Raw genomic sequence first — 15,045 nt, 5'->3', positions numbered from 1 at the left:
TATCCAATTAAGCTATGACTCATATGGGAACCTTGGCAGAAGAAAAACAAGATATTTCTTAATGAATTAGTCCTAAAGAGAGAGCTAGCCAAAGGATTCCTCAAAAGTGATTTTCAAGAAATTAAATTAGACCTGTCTAGCTGCCTAGTTAGTTACATGACTAACTGTTAGCCCTTTACTTTACTTTGTGGTCAGAGGTGCATGCTAGTTTCACAAAAGATGTTCCACAGCGCTAAAAGAAGGCAGTGCTGACAGCATGAGATCTGGGACACAACTTCGCAGTGGTGAAAACTGCCCTGTGATGCTACGTGATGCATGCAGTAAGGGTATCCAAGGGAAAAAATGTTTTACCTACAGCAACAAGTAGAGCTCTGCCAAATTGTAAGTACTTAATTGACAATTTGGCAGCCCTTCCATTGCTCTGTGAGGTCTTTGAGTAATGATGTGGCTGCTGTGAACTCAGGTTGTCTGTTTTCTCCCTACTTTCACTTAACTTTTGAATGACTTTTCTCCTGGATAAAAGCAGATCTCTTCTGCTTGCATGGCTGAACACCATAGCAGGACTAGCGCCTGCAGTCAGGGCAGTCAACAATCATTTCTGAAGAACCAAGAGTAATGACCCTTGTCTAATTGGCACAGGTGCACAAGCGACAGTGGAACCAAGTCCAAAAACACTGCTGAGCTGGTGCCTTCAGGAATTGCATGCTGAAACGCCGGCACTGAAGCTGAGTGGTAGTCATGATGGTGTTAAATGAATGGAAGAACATTCTGTAGACAGAGCATTTCGAAGAGGTGAGCACACCTTTATGTGAAAGGAGTACCAACGCATTGGATTTTTTTTTTTTTAATGACTAACGAGTGTTGTGATTCCAGTGTAAACACATGAAAAGGTAACACTGTCTATGGGAGGAAGGAAAACTGATGCTGGAAGCAGTGATGTGGGTAGCAGCAGCTGCTGAAGGGAGAGAATGTGTGGTCCTGGTGAAAGGCAGTGTTGGGTAATAGGAGAAACCGGAGTTGCTGGATATAAAACAAATCTTGGTGAAGTCAATATGGCAAAAAATGCAGTGCCATGGAGATATGGCCTCCATACCTGTGGGAAAGACATCTAGCTCAACTCAATTTTTGCTAAATCTAGGCAAGTTGGCTCTGCTGAGGAACATAGGATGCTAGTGCAGGTAATATAAATACTCTTTCTGGTACCTGTGCTAACTTGAAATTTTGGTACTGCATTATGCAACAGGACATAGGTAGAGACACCAAGGTAGGCTGAATCATGTTTTAGTGCCAATTTTGGTCCAGGAAATTTAAAAAAGAGAGAGAAAAAAGAAAGGCTTTGGGCCTTCCCTTGAAGTGGCATCAGGCAGTGCTTGGAGAATATGGAGGCCCTTTGAAAGCTGCCCTAGTTTGGCTTTACTTTTTTAATATTTGATGGCCCCACTTTCTCCAGCTTTTCACCAGGGAATGCCTCCTGCTGCCAAGACATCTGTGGCAGGAGGGAAAGAAAACTCTGAATCACCTGTGGAAAATCAGATTTTTTTTTTTTTTCCAACAAAGTCCAGGGAATCTGCAGCAGGCAGGGAGGGGAGTCTGTGTGTTTCACCCTGATTTATTGATGTCGGCTGCCTCTAACAGAGACTCCTTCAAAGCAGAACATTTGAAGCTTGGGCGAGGGTTAGTTATCCTCACAGCAATCACTCAAAAAATAGCTAAAATAGCAAAGAGAAACTGGAAAGCAACATAAAAAGACAAGTTCACTCCGTGCAGAGTGAACAATGAGCAGTCTTTTGAACTTCTTGCTGCTGATTTCTGAAGCAGTACTTCTGAGGAGCAGGTATTCTGCTAATAGAGGATGGCAGGTAAAAACAGAGCATTTTTGGGCACAGACAGCATGAACCACCATCCTGGGAAGAACACAGATGGGGGAAAGCTGAGGCAGATGTTCAGGGCCACATGCTTGCCCATACAGCTTGGGCAAGAAAAGAAGCAGCTGGAAGAATTAAAGTTAATCAGACCTTTGTAACTCACTAGAAGTATACTGAATTGCAAAGCAAAGGAGACTGGTGATGGTGCTGTATGTAGCCTGGATGGCACCTAACGCAACTGCTCTCCTTTTCCCAGAGTCAGCACATACAAAATATTTATATATTACACTTACATGGCAAACCCCATGATCCCTAGTGTCCGGGGATGGCTCCACTGCCATCTTCTTCCTCTGAGCACTGAGCGAGTGACTCATGTTCTTTACATAGAGCCTGAGCCTGGGTTATGGCTGCGTCGTGTGCTGTTTGGTAAGAATTTGACCTGATCTGCAGAGGGTCTGCTGAGGTGACCTGAGAAGTATGTGTAAATCCGAATCCCAGCAATCCTGTGCTACTATGAGCTAAGTACTAGAAACTGTAGTTAAGATATGGTGATTGTTATTTTCTTCTTTATGTAATAATAGATCTCTAATTATACCCACAATGCTGTGACCACCCCTCATTCTACCGAGGAGCCCTAATGAATCTCCGCAGTGTTGGATGACCAACTCCTGACTGGAACTTCATTTTAGATTTCTCACTCCATAAGATTTTCCCACGTGCATTCCTATTGTTTGTTGCCTGGGAGCTGCATTCATCCAGAATGGCCCCATTAGTGCAGGATTTTAGCACTGGATGTTAGGAAGACTCAACAGAAAGGCTGCTTACATACTGCCCTTCAGTCTTCCACCCACCCACAAATACAGCGCATTCTGATCTGTGCACTGCTCTCATTGTGTCCTTGCTAATTTTCCTGACTCTTTTTTTGGTGTGGATACATCTGTATGCTGGTGTCGAGGTTGAGGTAGCAAAGGTCCAGGTGACATATGGCAAAAGATGCAAGAGACAGAGAAATAATTACAAATTTTAGTTACAGTAAAGCTAAGCGAAGCACTCATCTGTTGTATTAGACTTGGAAACACGTTGGTCTCACCCAGCATTATTTCTCTTGGAAAACTGATGCTTTACAAAAGGTTTTCAACAGATGAGGGAAGAGAGGGAGTTCTCTGCATTTTTTTAATGCTTGAAATCCATTCCTGAGTACTTTCATCCCTAATTAAAGGTCACCTACTGGTTTCAGAACAACTGTTAATGAAGAGTTTAATTATCCAAATGACAGCTGTAAAATCCTGCTCCTGTGCATGAATATTTTAAAGAAACAAGGCCCACATTTTCAAATAGGTGTCTGCAGCTAACTTTGACTAACAGCTCGCCCTGAAGAAGAGTTTGCATGCAATTCACGTTTGCAGTATGAAATGGGAGATTGCACGTGCTCAAATTAAGAATGCAAACATATGAGGAGGTTTGCCTGTGGTTACCTGACCATTTGAACTGGATGCACCTTCCTTTTCTGTTCTTTCTTTCCAGGAGGGGGAGAGGTGGTCAGATTATTCCCCAAGGATAAATCATTTTGCATTAACAACTCTTCTCAACAACAAAGCTGCATAAATTAAATGTAAGATTATCCGCTGTGTCCTCAGTGGAATGATTAGGAGGGGATCTACAGGAAAGAAATGTGGTCAGATGATTCGCAGGCTTGCTAAATCGGATGCAAAGCCTCATCCTCCATTCCTAACAAGCTCAAATGTAGACTGCCTTCTAATGAGCAAACCCTGGTTGGCATATCTGCTGAAAAGAAAATGGCTCACAGCTCATTTTCTCTACCGAGTCAGATTTTTGCTTTTATTGATGCTTTTGACCAGCTGCTCCCATTACTTTTACCTGTGGTGGCAATGTTCATGCTGTGACCTTTAGTCTATCAAGGTAGTGACCCCATTTCTCACTAGCCATCACAACTCCAGATATGAGCTTCCTGGGGAGGTCGGGTAGCGGCTCCTCTCGAGGTACATGCCTGAAGGAGTGATGCGTTTATCAGGCAGATGAAGAAGTTTATGGTGTCCTCAAAGGCAGCAAATTCACTTTCAGCACAATCTATGTCATTCTGATAGTGGCACTACGAGAGCAAAGGCAGACATACTTCTATAACTGGGCATTTTCTGGGGTTGGTGGAGACAGAAATACAAGGGTCATGTAAGGCAGAGATGCACCAGCAGAGCGGCATCTGGGATTGCTTTCAGAGTCTGAGACTAATCAAGCAATCACTCACATGAAATGTAAATCTAGTAAAAACAGAGAAGAATAAAAAAGTATAATAGAAAAGATATGTTTATGTAGTTCTTCAGTTTTCTATGAAATACCCTCTCCACCCTGCAGTTGGCCTACTTGCAATTTTGGACCCTGTGCTCAGTCCATTCAAACAGTTAAACGTTATCCTGGTGCTCATAATGAGCTTGTGCTCAGCTCGTGATCCAAGTGGTCTCCAACATGTCATTGTCCTTCTGTTTATTCAGCATTTGCATTCCTTCTTATCTTTTATGCCCAAAGCAGCAGCTCTTTCTGGGTGGACAGTGCCATCCCAAATCCTTGAAGGGTAGAGAGGAAAACCAGAAGACATTACAATATTGTCAGTTATCAGATGGTCTGTGGTGCAAGCTGACAGTGGGCTCCAAGTTAGAATAACTACAAGGCTTTCCTTTGTGGCAGAGAAAACAAAGACTGTTTCCTTGCTATTCGTGGCTCATCTCTTGCATGCATGCTTTTTTATCTGAACAGAAGACTGAGCTTATAGTTGACTGGCACTTGTTGTGCCATTATCAGAGATTCCAAGCCTTGGCTGTCAGAAGGGGAAACAGAAGATTGTCTCATCAGAGAAGAGTAATTTCTATATATTAAATAGTTTTAATACAGAACTTGAGTTTTAGTCATTTAATACATATGTCAGTAGTTTATGTCTTACTACATAGGAAATGAGAATTAATGGAAAAGATTTGTTAAAACAAAGACATGTCAATGCTGCAAAGATATCTATTTAAGAAGTTTCAGACATGCATACCTTTCTGTGCTTCCTTAACTCTCAAACTGCAGGTTTTTTCAATGTGGAGGCTTTCATCAGGAAAGTCTCATTCATAGGTCACAGTGACCCAGTTGTGGAGGCTGCGCTGCATAAATGGAACTCTCCAGATAAGCAGTAACATTAATTGCTTACTTCATCAGCATATCTCTGACCGTACAGTTGTTCTCAAGGCACTTTGTTTTGATATTGGTTTTATTAAAATGAATTTCAGAATGGAAAATGCAAAACAGTTTAAAGATTACACACATAAAACACATTGTTCAGTGCTGAGAAGAAACCAGCAGGCTTTCTGGGCATTGCAGGCATGAATGAAATGCATCTTGCATACTATTCTTACACTGCTTTTTTCAATTAAAATAAATAATAAAAAAAACAACCAAAAACAGCTACCTTGAAAGCAGCTATACAAGGACCAGTGTCCCGTGAAGGGGCTGGTACAGGCCTACAATGCTCGAAGAATACCCATTGGCTCACCTTGCCATGCTCAAGGGATCCAGCCCTGCAAAAAGCAATTTTAACCCAGCTTTATTAAACCAAATTGAGAAATGATTATTATGAAGGATTCCTTCTGCTCTTCTTCTTCCTCTCTCATCTTAGAAACAAAACTTAAGTTAAACAAAACTGTTAGAAATTCATATGAAATCTGATCCTTTGGGCCTACCTATCTTGATCAACACAGTCCTAGCAGGGTATTAAACTGGGCTTCTGTCACCTGTAACCTCAGAAGGTATGGTTAATGAAAAGAACTAGTTATTTATCATTATTCCAACACATTTCACGGACAACAAAAATATATATATTTTTTTTCCCTCCCTTTTTTGACCACATATAACCATTACTTCGTTCTCATAAGCGTCTTCCTAGACTGAGGGGAATCTCTGCCTGTATAGCAGGAGATATGCATTTATAAGCTCGTTTATTTCTGGGCAGAATTCTACAAGGACACTTTGACCTATACTGCAGTTTCATTCTTTGTCCTTCAAGAACGAATGAAGATGATGTGCCATCTCGGAGGATGAGCAAAAAAGCAAAGTGGAAATAGAAATGTTTTCTCATAAAAAATAAGTTTGCATGCTATGTTGAAGTCATTATTCAAATAGTTGAAAGTGATTATCACACTGCCTCAGACACAAATTCATGCAAGCATTTCAGTTCAAGTGATTCAGAGGAACCAGTGAATAAATAGTCCCATCACTGTTTTTTGATGCAGTAGGGTAATGGCCATTTCTTGTGTGGAAATTATGAGCAGATGAGGAAGTCTCTGTTCTGTAAATCTGGGCTTGCATTTCACAGCAACCAAACTTGCTCAACAGAATGAAGAAATCCCTGCGAAAAGTCTTTGTGAAAATGGCATAGAGGAAAGGGTTAGCACAGGAATTAATAGGGTAAAACAAAACCAGAAGGATCTTGGATTTGGACACTGTGATGAGAGGAACCCTGAGAGAAGCTGATATTGCAAAAAAAGATATTGGTGCCATGCAGAGGAAGTCTGTGAAGATCAATATAGCCATGCGCTTGGCAATTTTGGTGTCGCTGTTTGAAGAGATAACATTGGGGTTTCTAACAGTAAAGTAGATGCAGATGTAGCAGATGCAGATGATCACAAAGGCAAGTACATTCAACACTAAAAGAAATATAACATAAGCCTGAGAAAACGGTGTTTCTATGTGCATAGGCAAACAGATGCTGACCTTCATGTAGCTGCTGATGCCAAATATGGGAAGAAGTGCCACCGTGAAAGCAAACATCCAGCCAAAAACCATTATGATCACAGCATGCCGAAGTCGAACCTTGCGGTTGAGTTGCATGGCATAGGTAATGGTATGCCACCTTTCCAGAGTTATCACAGTCAGTGTGTAGACTGAGAGTTCACTTGCAAAAACAGTAAAAAATCCTGCAGCATTGCATCCTGCCCCGGTTTGCCAGTCTATGGCATAGTTGTAATACCGGCTTTTGGTCTGGATATCTACTGATGCAATAAACAACAGATAGATACCTATACAGAGATCTGCAAATGCAAGATTGCACATTAGAAAACGAGGTACAGTGAGTTTGTATTGACTGCTTATTAAAATAATGAGGACGGTGGTGTTCCCAGTGATAGCTAAAATGTTGATAAACCATATCAGAACTCTCAGCACGTTGTATCCCATGATATCTTCACACGGATTGAAGGCATCAGGTTTGGGTGAGCAAACAAAATCAACGACTTCGTTGCACAAGCCATAGTCAAACTCGTTCTCTGCAGGGCCAAAACGCATGCCATAATGGGAAATATAATCTTCAGCTGCAGATCGTCTGTGTTTCCTTTTGCCAGTCTGCTCACCAAGGTCTTGCTTTGCCGGAGACATGCTACATATTGGGTAAAATTCTGTGCTGAAATTATTAAAAAATAAAAGCAGAGTTGTAAACTAAGAGACACAGCATGAGGCTCACAGCAAACACAGAATCACATTGTCTACATCAGCATTTCGGTTCTTCTGGTTAGCTGCTTATAAAGGTTTGCCTGGAACTTGAAAGCAATAGGTTGATCGGTCCCTATTTATATAACATTACACCATACTGTAAATTAATTTTACACATAAACCATATGGGAATGAAATCCTGATATTTGCCTCGCTAACAATCTTGACGCAGTTGTCCACCTGGACAGAGTAAGAAGCCGCCCTTATTTCAACTCAATTTCTCACATAGCCTGTCATTGAGAAGGTGATTCTGCACAGGGAAAACGCATGATGATGAAGACCTACATAACACTGGACTCTGAAGAATCAATTCAGTGGTGCCCATAAGGAAAGGAGTCTGTATAACCAGCATCACTCCCCTCTTCATCAGTATTACTCTTGAATTCTTTTTTTCCTGAAGTTTTTGGCAGTCAGTGTGTCAAACTCAATATCGGAATTCCTTCAGGGCACAAAGCATCTGCAGTGTGTGCCATTCATTTTAAGTATCTAATATCATATTTGTCACCAGCCATTAAAGCAAATAAATAGCATGAATCAAGCAGGGTTTCCAGATAATCTCTGAAAGACAGATAACAACAGTAGACTCGGCAGAATATTTTGCTTCAACCACATTTTTCAAGGAAAGTGAAGTGAAAGGAAGGAGTGAAGGGAAGCCTTCACTTCCGCAGCCAACATTGTTAGAATTGTTTTGGGTTTTTGTTTTTTTTTTTGTTGTTTTTTTTTTTAATGTTTTGAGAATTTTCAGTAGGAAAAAATGGAAAAGTTTCAAGAAAAAAGTTTTCTTTGAATGCCCTTTTTTTCCAGTTAGTTTGTGTTTGGCTTTATTTTCTAGAGGATTAATCTTGAACCCTTCTTCTCCATGTGTAGACCAATGAAAGAAACAAATGTTTTGTCAGAGAAGATGAGATCCATCAAGGTAAGAAACACCAAACTGCGTTAGCAAGAAATAAAGGCCTTAAATAACTGTTTCTCATAGAACATTGAAGTTTTGCTGTTCCAGAAACCTACATCCATAGGCTTGTATAAAGGTGGATCCAAACTTAACTTGAATTATCAAATAAAACAGTTGACAATGTGTTACAAAGCCAACACAGTTCTGCTCTGCCTACTTTCACTTACTGGTTAGACAGTACACTTGGTGTCTGTTTTCCAGCACAGGACCACAGCTGATCTCCCATTTTGATTGGGCAGCTTTCTATTCAAGCTGGTTTGAAATGGTTAAACAATGGGCGGTAGGTTAAAAGCTAGAATTCTCTTTGATAACCTAATGTTACCCTTTGACTTTGTGCACTTATTCCATCTTCAAAAGAATCAAGTTTCAAAGGAAGAAAGAAAAACTAACGAAGGTCCAGCACCAGAAGGTGAGAAACATTTCCTATGAGGTTCTGAGTGTTGTCTGCTGTTATTAATATTTTTTATCTTGCCTGTCAACTGAGGCAGAAAGCCGATTTCCTGGGAGGTCAAATATGCACTGTGGAAGTCATAGCTGCAATAACAAGGCATTACATTCTGTTCCCCTGTGTTCTATTCACGTAAGGATGAGTGAGGGGCCCAGTGTGTTGATCGATCTATCAACCATTCTCTAGCTGAAAGGGAGTGTACGCTTCTGAGGGGAAATAAAGGAAGAGAAAGTCCCTCAGTTGAGTGTAACCAGCACTTGAGGGCATGAAAGCTATTGCAGCTCCTAGTTTTAGTAAATGAATTGAAAGAAATGTTTTTATCCAATCATTTCTCAGCTATGAGGTAAAAATAAGCCATTTCCTAAATTATGGAGACCGCCTAGAGCTAGCTCTATCCCACAGATAAGACAGCTATGTAAGGCCAGTGAAATATTTTTGATTATTATTATTTATTCATGCCTGAATTATTTAACACCCAGAGGTCTTGAACAGAAGCAGGCTCCCACAGAGTTCACTGCTCTGTTTGCTTTGAGGATGGGCAGCGAAGGGTCTCCTGGCTGCTTCCTTGCACTGTGAGCACTATGATGGGCAGCTGCAAACTCTCAGGGGAAAGAAAAGCCATCACCTGGTACTGGCTGCCCTAAGATATTTGCCCTGTGTGCTCTCAGAGCAAAAATTCAGAACACTTTTGGCAAGGGACAGGGCACATATCATAACACAGTTCATTTATCTGGGCTATGTGTAAACCTCTGCTGCTGCTGAACTTGTTTTACTCCAGTAAACACCCTGAAAAATAAACCAGAGAAAGAGTAACGTGAAGAATAACATTAAAATTGGCATGGCACACGACAAAAAACAGCGATGTTTGTGTGAGCAGTTATTTCACGCAGTCCATCTGGATCAGGAGACAGCAGGATCTTGTGTGCTAAGAAATGCATGCAGAAGAATAAATAGTCCAGGTCTCGGTTCTGCATTGGGCCCTACCTCAAACCAACCATCCTTACTGAGGAGTGACATCAAGTGAGTAGTGAGCAACTGATATTATGTTCTTGTGAAACGAGAGCCAAACATGACCCCCAATGCTGCCATGTTCTTTAAAAATAGCTTTTCAAGTGATACCTCCTCCAAAGAATAATGGCCAAGTGCAAGGACAGAGTCATAACAATGCCATTCTTTCAAGCAGAAGGTGATCTTTATGTCAAGGAAAGCCAAAAGCTTGCTGAAGTTCATAATGGTTTGTGTCAAGTTGAAAGTTTTAACATCCAATCTCTGCCCTATCTGAGCTTGAAGGATATTATTTTCCAATCACAGGGGAATGTGAGGGGAGCTCAATATACCTCACTAGACTTGTCCTAAAAAAACAGTTTACTCTCTGTTAGGTCAGCATCCCAAAATTCCAGCATGATAAGTCTGCAGATGAATATTTATCATACAGTCCTTCTGAGAATGAAAAAAAAAAAAAGTCAAAACTGCCAACACTTTAATTGTTTAATAGGTTTAATACTTCCATTAGTATGACAGAGCTGGTGCAGGTGGGAGAAGTGATCACTCACGATTCATTATGGCAGTTCACTTATTTTATCTAAGGTTCTCAAGTGCTTCAAAAAGTCTCAAAAAAAGGAAATCTTATACAAATGGAGCCACATGCCCCTGTGTCAGTTCCTCCTGAGGTTTCCCATATGTGCATCAAATGCTGCAGTGATTCTTAGAAATACACTTCCAGGGCTTATGAAGCATCCTCTGGAATACCAGAAAGAATTCTGAGATCTGAACCTGTAAAGCTATAATGTGATGGAAAGTACAGTGAGAGTAGCAGATTAACAAAATCCTATGCTGCAGCAAATGAGAACAAATCCAAATGCAGCAGCTGAGACTGCAGAAACAAAGGAAGGAAAACTGCTTACCTCTGGAAGGCTTCTGGTAGGCAGAGAGCTCCAGTGAGATAACCTCACCTCCACTGCCAACCCTTAAATGAGATCAGGGAAGGGGTGGATCCTGACTCCAGCCCTTCCAGTCACTCAGGAGCATTGCATACACCTGAGCTCCCCTGGGTTGGCCCAGCCTTCCCACCAGGTGCTCAATCACTGCTTCAGGCTGTGACAGCATTTCTGCTGCAGAACCTCTGTAGGGGAATGACTGGTTCAGGTGAAGAGGCACAGTAAGTCATCTCACATTGCTTTTCCCAGCAGAATAAGCAATGTCTACTGCATTAAAAACCAAGTGCAACTCTTGTCGGAGAAATACTAGATGCTGTGTGAGCAAACACTGCAGACTATTAATAGCTCTTCAAAAACATGAGCAGCCTTGTATACGCACAGCTCGTCAAGAATGCTGCTTTGAAATGCAAGTGGTTAGAGCTGCAGTGTGTGTGACTAATCTCTGCTGGAATGCATGGGAATACCTTTGGTATCCAGACCCACAGCACCAAACCAACAGGCAGACATTCACCTCTGGACAGGGGAGATTGGCTGCCTACCAAGTTCAGTCCATAACACAACTGTACAAATATAATGATCGTTTTTAATTATGTTTAAAAGCAGTTAACAGGAAAGATTGATCTAAATCATTGGCTCTAATCATTTTGTAGTTATGCGTAATGTTTTTAGAATATATGGCTGGTAAGCATTGAAAACATAGATAAAAATGCATTCAACTTTGTTCTGTTTATCAAGGAGATATAGCCTACGTGTACACGTTTATTAACGTAACCATACAGCAGAGCACCTATGGATTTGGTTTGACTTTGCATACTTCTCTATTATCCAGTGGTAACGCATTTCTTTTACAAGACAGTGGTGTTGTCCCAATGATTCCTGCCGCAGTCTAGATGGATGAAAACTTAGCTCATATCCAAATGCAGAAAACCTGCATTCAGTCATTTTCATAGTGTGTTCATATCTACCTGGAATGTGCTGTATACAGAGAATGGATCCTCCAAATGTGTTTATTTAACACTGGATTTCATAACATTAGCCAAGATATCACAATTTGTTGCTGACTCCCTTGTAGATTTTGGTGTGTGCCTGTTCCCTTCTACATCTATTTTATAATAAACAAAAGCCTTCCTGCCTCGTTAGCTACAATGAAGTAAGGGAAATATTATTTGAATTAAATTACTAGAATAAATTGAAATGAGAAAAAGAACTGTCTCCATTGCTGAAGTGCAGCTATTCTTTCAGGAGTATTTTTAGCTTTTTTTAATCTGAAATTAACATGCTTCTGGATGTATTAAATTTAAGCATAGCTCCTTCAGAAAAACAAAAAGGTGATTAAACTCCTTCACAGATTCAGTTTTATTAACACCACAGAAGTAGATCTCAACATATTTTTTCACTGTTTTAAAAATCTTTCAGTCATTTAGGATACTTTTTTTTGAGATAACTTACGGGAGGGTATTCTGGAGGTCAGCTGTCCTCCTGGAGAAACAATCAATACATTCAGCAAAGGCCAGAAAATGTGTGAGCCATTAAGAAAAAGAAGATATATTTTAAGAAGGCTTGTTTTCCTCTATGGGGAACAAATGAGATTTGACAGGTCAGCTCAAGGAAACGTATACAGCTCTGCTACATATTCGTAGCATTAATTTTTTTTATTCACTGAAACTGTTTCCTGGAAAGTTCCATGTAAGAGACCAGTCATTTGTTGGCAGCTTGTGACGACAGCCTCCTGGATTTCACCAACCTGAACTCACTGGCAAATAACTACCACTCTGCCATCGGTGCTGGAGGGGCGGGCAAGTAACCAAGGCCTGTGCCTGAACAAGCCTACAGAAGTACATGGAAGTATCAACTGGTGGTGAACTCCTGCAGTAACAAGTTCAGAACTGTGGATCAGGAATAGCCAATGAGGGATGGATTCTGCCGAATATTTCCCTTACCACTGTAGTGTCCAACATCAGATCTGCACTTTTTCCATACAGTTTTACAAACATATGTAGGTGGTATGTGGTGCCTATCAGCACAAGCGGGATCAAACATCTTTAATTGCCTGGTGACAAGACACTGCTAAAACTGAAATGAATGGCTATCTTAAGTACTTAAATGAAGCTTACTAATAGGTTATGCTTTTTCTACATAGTTTTACTTCTCTCTGAAGTTTTAGGCAGCTTCTGAAAACAAGGTCTTGAGCTGTAACATTGATCCACAGTCTATTCCTTTCTGCCATGGCAAATTCCAAAGACATTCTGTAAAAGAGCTTCAAATAATAAGATGGGTTTCCACAGGTACAGTGCCTCAAGTTTTCCAGTGGCACAATTCAGGAGGTTCACAGAATCCTAGCTGGAAAGGACCTCTGGAGATCATCCAGTTCATTAACTAGTTAACATGTACATTTAAAGCCTACCTGAATAGCTGAAAATACTCAAAGGAAATCATTAATACCTGATGTCTCAGCACATCTTTGCCGATGGCAAATTAAAGCAAGCCCTGGAAATTACTTTGGCAATCTAAAAAGACCTCCCTATCTCAGCTGATTTGGACGGTAGGGGTTTGCTCTATATTAACCATTTCAGAAATAATGGCCAAAACTTGTGTGTATGTAGATGCTACAGATAAAGTAACACCGGCAGAGGTGATTCTCCTACTATATTTAGCTTTAGTGCATTCCGAGATCAGCAAAGCAAACTGAAGGCACATCCTGTGAGGAGAGGCTAAGGACAATTGGGTGTCCTGCCTGGAGAAGAGGAGAGGTGACCCCTCTGCTCCCTGCAGCTCCAGAGGGCAGTGCAGGGCTCTGCTCCTGGAAATGGAGGGCAGGAGGGAATGGCGCAGAGCTGTGGCAGAGCAGGGTCAGACTGGGCACTGGGAAAATTAATTTACCATGAGGGTGGTCAGACACTGCAACAGTCTTCCTAGTGAGGTGATTGATGCCCCGTGCTTCTCAGTGTTCTGAAAGCATTTGGAAAATGCCCTCATTAATATACTGTAGCTTTTGTTTAGCCCTGAAGTGCTCAGGCATTTGGACCTAATGATCTCTGTAGGTCCCTTCCAACCGAACTAATCTGTTCTGTTCTGTTAATTCATTTTATTTGGTTTCAACTTCAGTGTGGCTTTCTGAGAGTTAAGACCACTCCGCAGTCCTGTTACCCTCCTGAACTGACGGCCAAGTATTGACCAGCTTCTCCGGAAACACAGATTTCCTACCAGTTACCTCCTAAAAAGTAATCAACATCTTTCTGCTCGATGTCTTCAGCGTGGTGGCTCCAGGCTGATCCAGGACAGCAGCTCCCAGTGAGAGATGACCCAACAACGCACGCAGGCAGCAGTCTCAGCTGGACAAAACACTGATACCAATACATCCACCAAAATTTATTACCTACCTGGAATGGAGAGTCAGTGCACTGTGCAGCATGCGTAAGCATGAATGCATTGTACATTTATTTATTTCTATTCGTGTATTTTCATATCCAGGTTGTTCACTACCAACTGCCGAGAAACATCAAAAATTAAAACAAATGAATTCACTTACTTTTGTGTTTTCCGATTTGTAAATGCACAGCAATGGCTAGGATAGGTGAAGTTTGCCTCAATCAAAGATCTAAATTTGTTTACATCAGGAAGTTTTTTTAACTTGTATGTAGACCTCGCTCTTAGCTTCTTAATGAATTCTAATCCATGACTTGGCAGGAAGCTGATTCTTGTCCTTGAAATATCCCTTTAAGAAAACATATGAAAATCCTGGTAAAAAGCAGGTTTACTTCAGCTACATAGTGAATACGTGTTATAGGTTGTCCTACTCATTATCAGAGTAGTGATTAAAAAGAGATCAAGTGGAAATTTATGCTGAAAACAGAATCCAGGAATAAATAACGGTTCCTTAAGGAAATCTGAACTATTACTCACTGTAAACAGCAATTAAGAGATGTTATTTTGATTTGGGAAAAAGATCCCAACACCCTCTGAGTAAGGATTAACAGTGACATAAACTACTAGCTCCATATGATTCTGAATTTAGTAAATACTGAAATAAATGCAAAACTCATTCAAGAACACTGTTACAGGAGAAAAAAGTAGGCTGATGAAGTCACAAGAGACGTTCGTGATGTCCCTCATGAGCATCACGTCATGCAAAGGCCACCATGGAAGAGGCAATAAACACAAAGAGAACCCCCGTGGGGGTTACAGATATAAGGAGAGGTTGGGGATTTCAGATTTTGTACTCATTAGGAAGGAAAAGAGATTAAAGAGAGAGAAAGGTGATACAGTTCAAACTGTGAGGAACAAAAACATCGAAATATTTCCAGAGGT

At 40.9% G+C, this 15,045-nt stretch overlaps 1 protein-coding gene and 1 long non-coding RNA gene across 9 annotated transcripts in view; one reads left to right on the top strand and one right to left on the bottom strand.

The window, feature by feature from the left end:
- The window catches only part of LOC107052021, an 81,123-nt gene extending 66,858 nt beyond the window's left edge, over positions 1-14,265 (top strand). The window contains exons 5-8 of one of the 4 annotated variants that reach the window (XR_005858160.2): positions 640-792; positions 8,268-8,316; positions 8,710-8,761; positions 13,843-14,265. This is a non-coding gene — a long non-coding RNA (uncharacterized LOC107052021). Of the gene's footprint in view, positions 1-639; positions 793-8,267 lie in introns of all 4 variants that reach the window. The other 3 variants (XR_006938683.1, XR_005858161.2, XR_005858163.2) reach the window with 3 other exon arrangements.
- Positions 4,773-15,045, bottom strand: part of FSHR (follicle stimulating hormone receptor) — a 210,601-nt gene continuing 200,328 nt past the window's right edge. For 3 of the 5 annotated variants that reach the window (XM_025148544.2, XM_040696843.2, XM_040696841.2), the window contains 2 exons: positions 14,267-14,452; positions 5,110-7,311 (listed from right to left, as the gene is read on the bottom strand). In XM_025148544.2, the coding sequence (XP_025004312.1) occupies positions 6,084-7,311; positions 14,267-14,452 (1,414 nt within the window). In that variant the 3' untranslated portion in view covers positions 5,110-6,083. Of the gene's footprint in view, positions 7,312-12,075; positions 14,118-14,266; positions 14,453-15,045 lie in introns of those variants that run through there. The other 2 variants (NM_205079.2, XM_040696844.2) reach the window with 2 other exon arrangements.

Source organism: Gallus gallus, chromosome 3, assembly GCF_016699485.2.
Source record: "Gallus gallus isolate bGalGal1 chromosome 3, bGalGal1.mat.broiler.GRCg7b, whole genome shotgun sequence".
Lineage (NCBI taxonomy): Eukaryota > Metazoa > Chordata > Aves > Galliformes > Phasianidae > Gallus > Gallus gallus.
The sequence above is the reverse complement of the archived record's forward strand: the minus strand, read 5'-3'. Positions and strand labels throughout refer to the sequence as shown.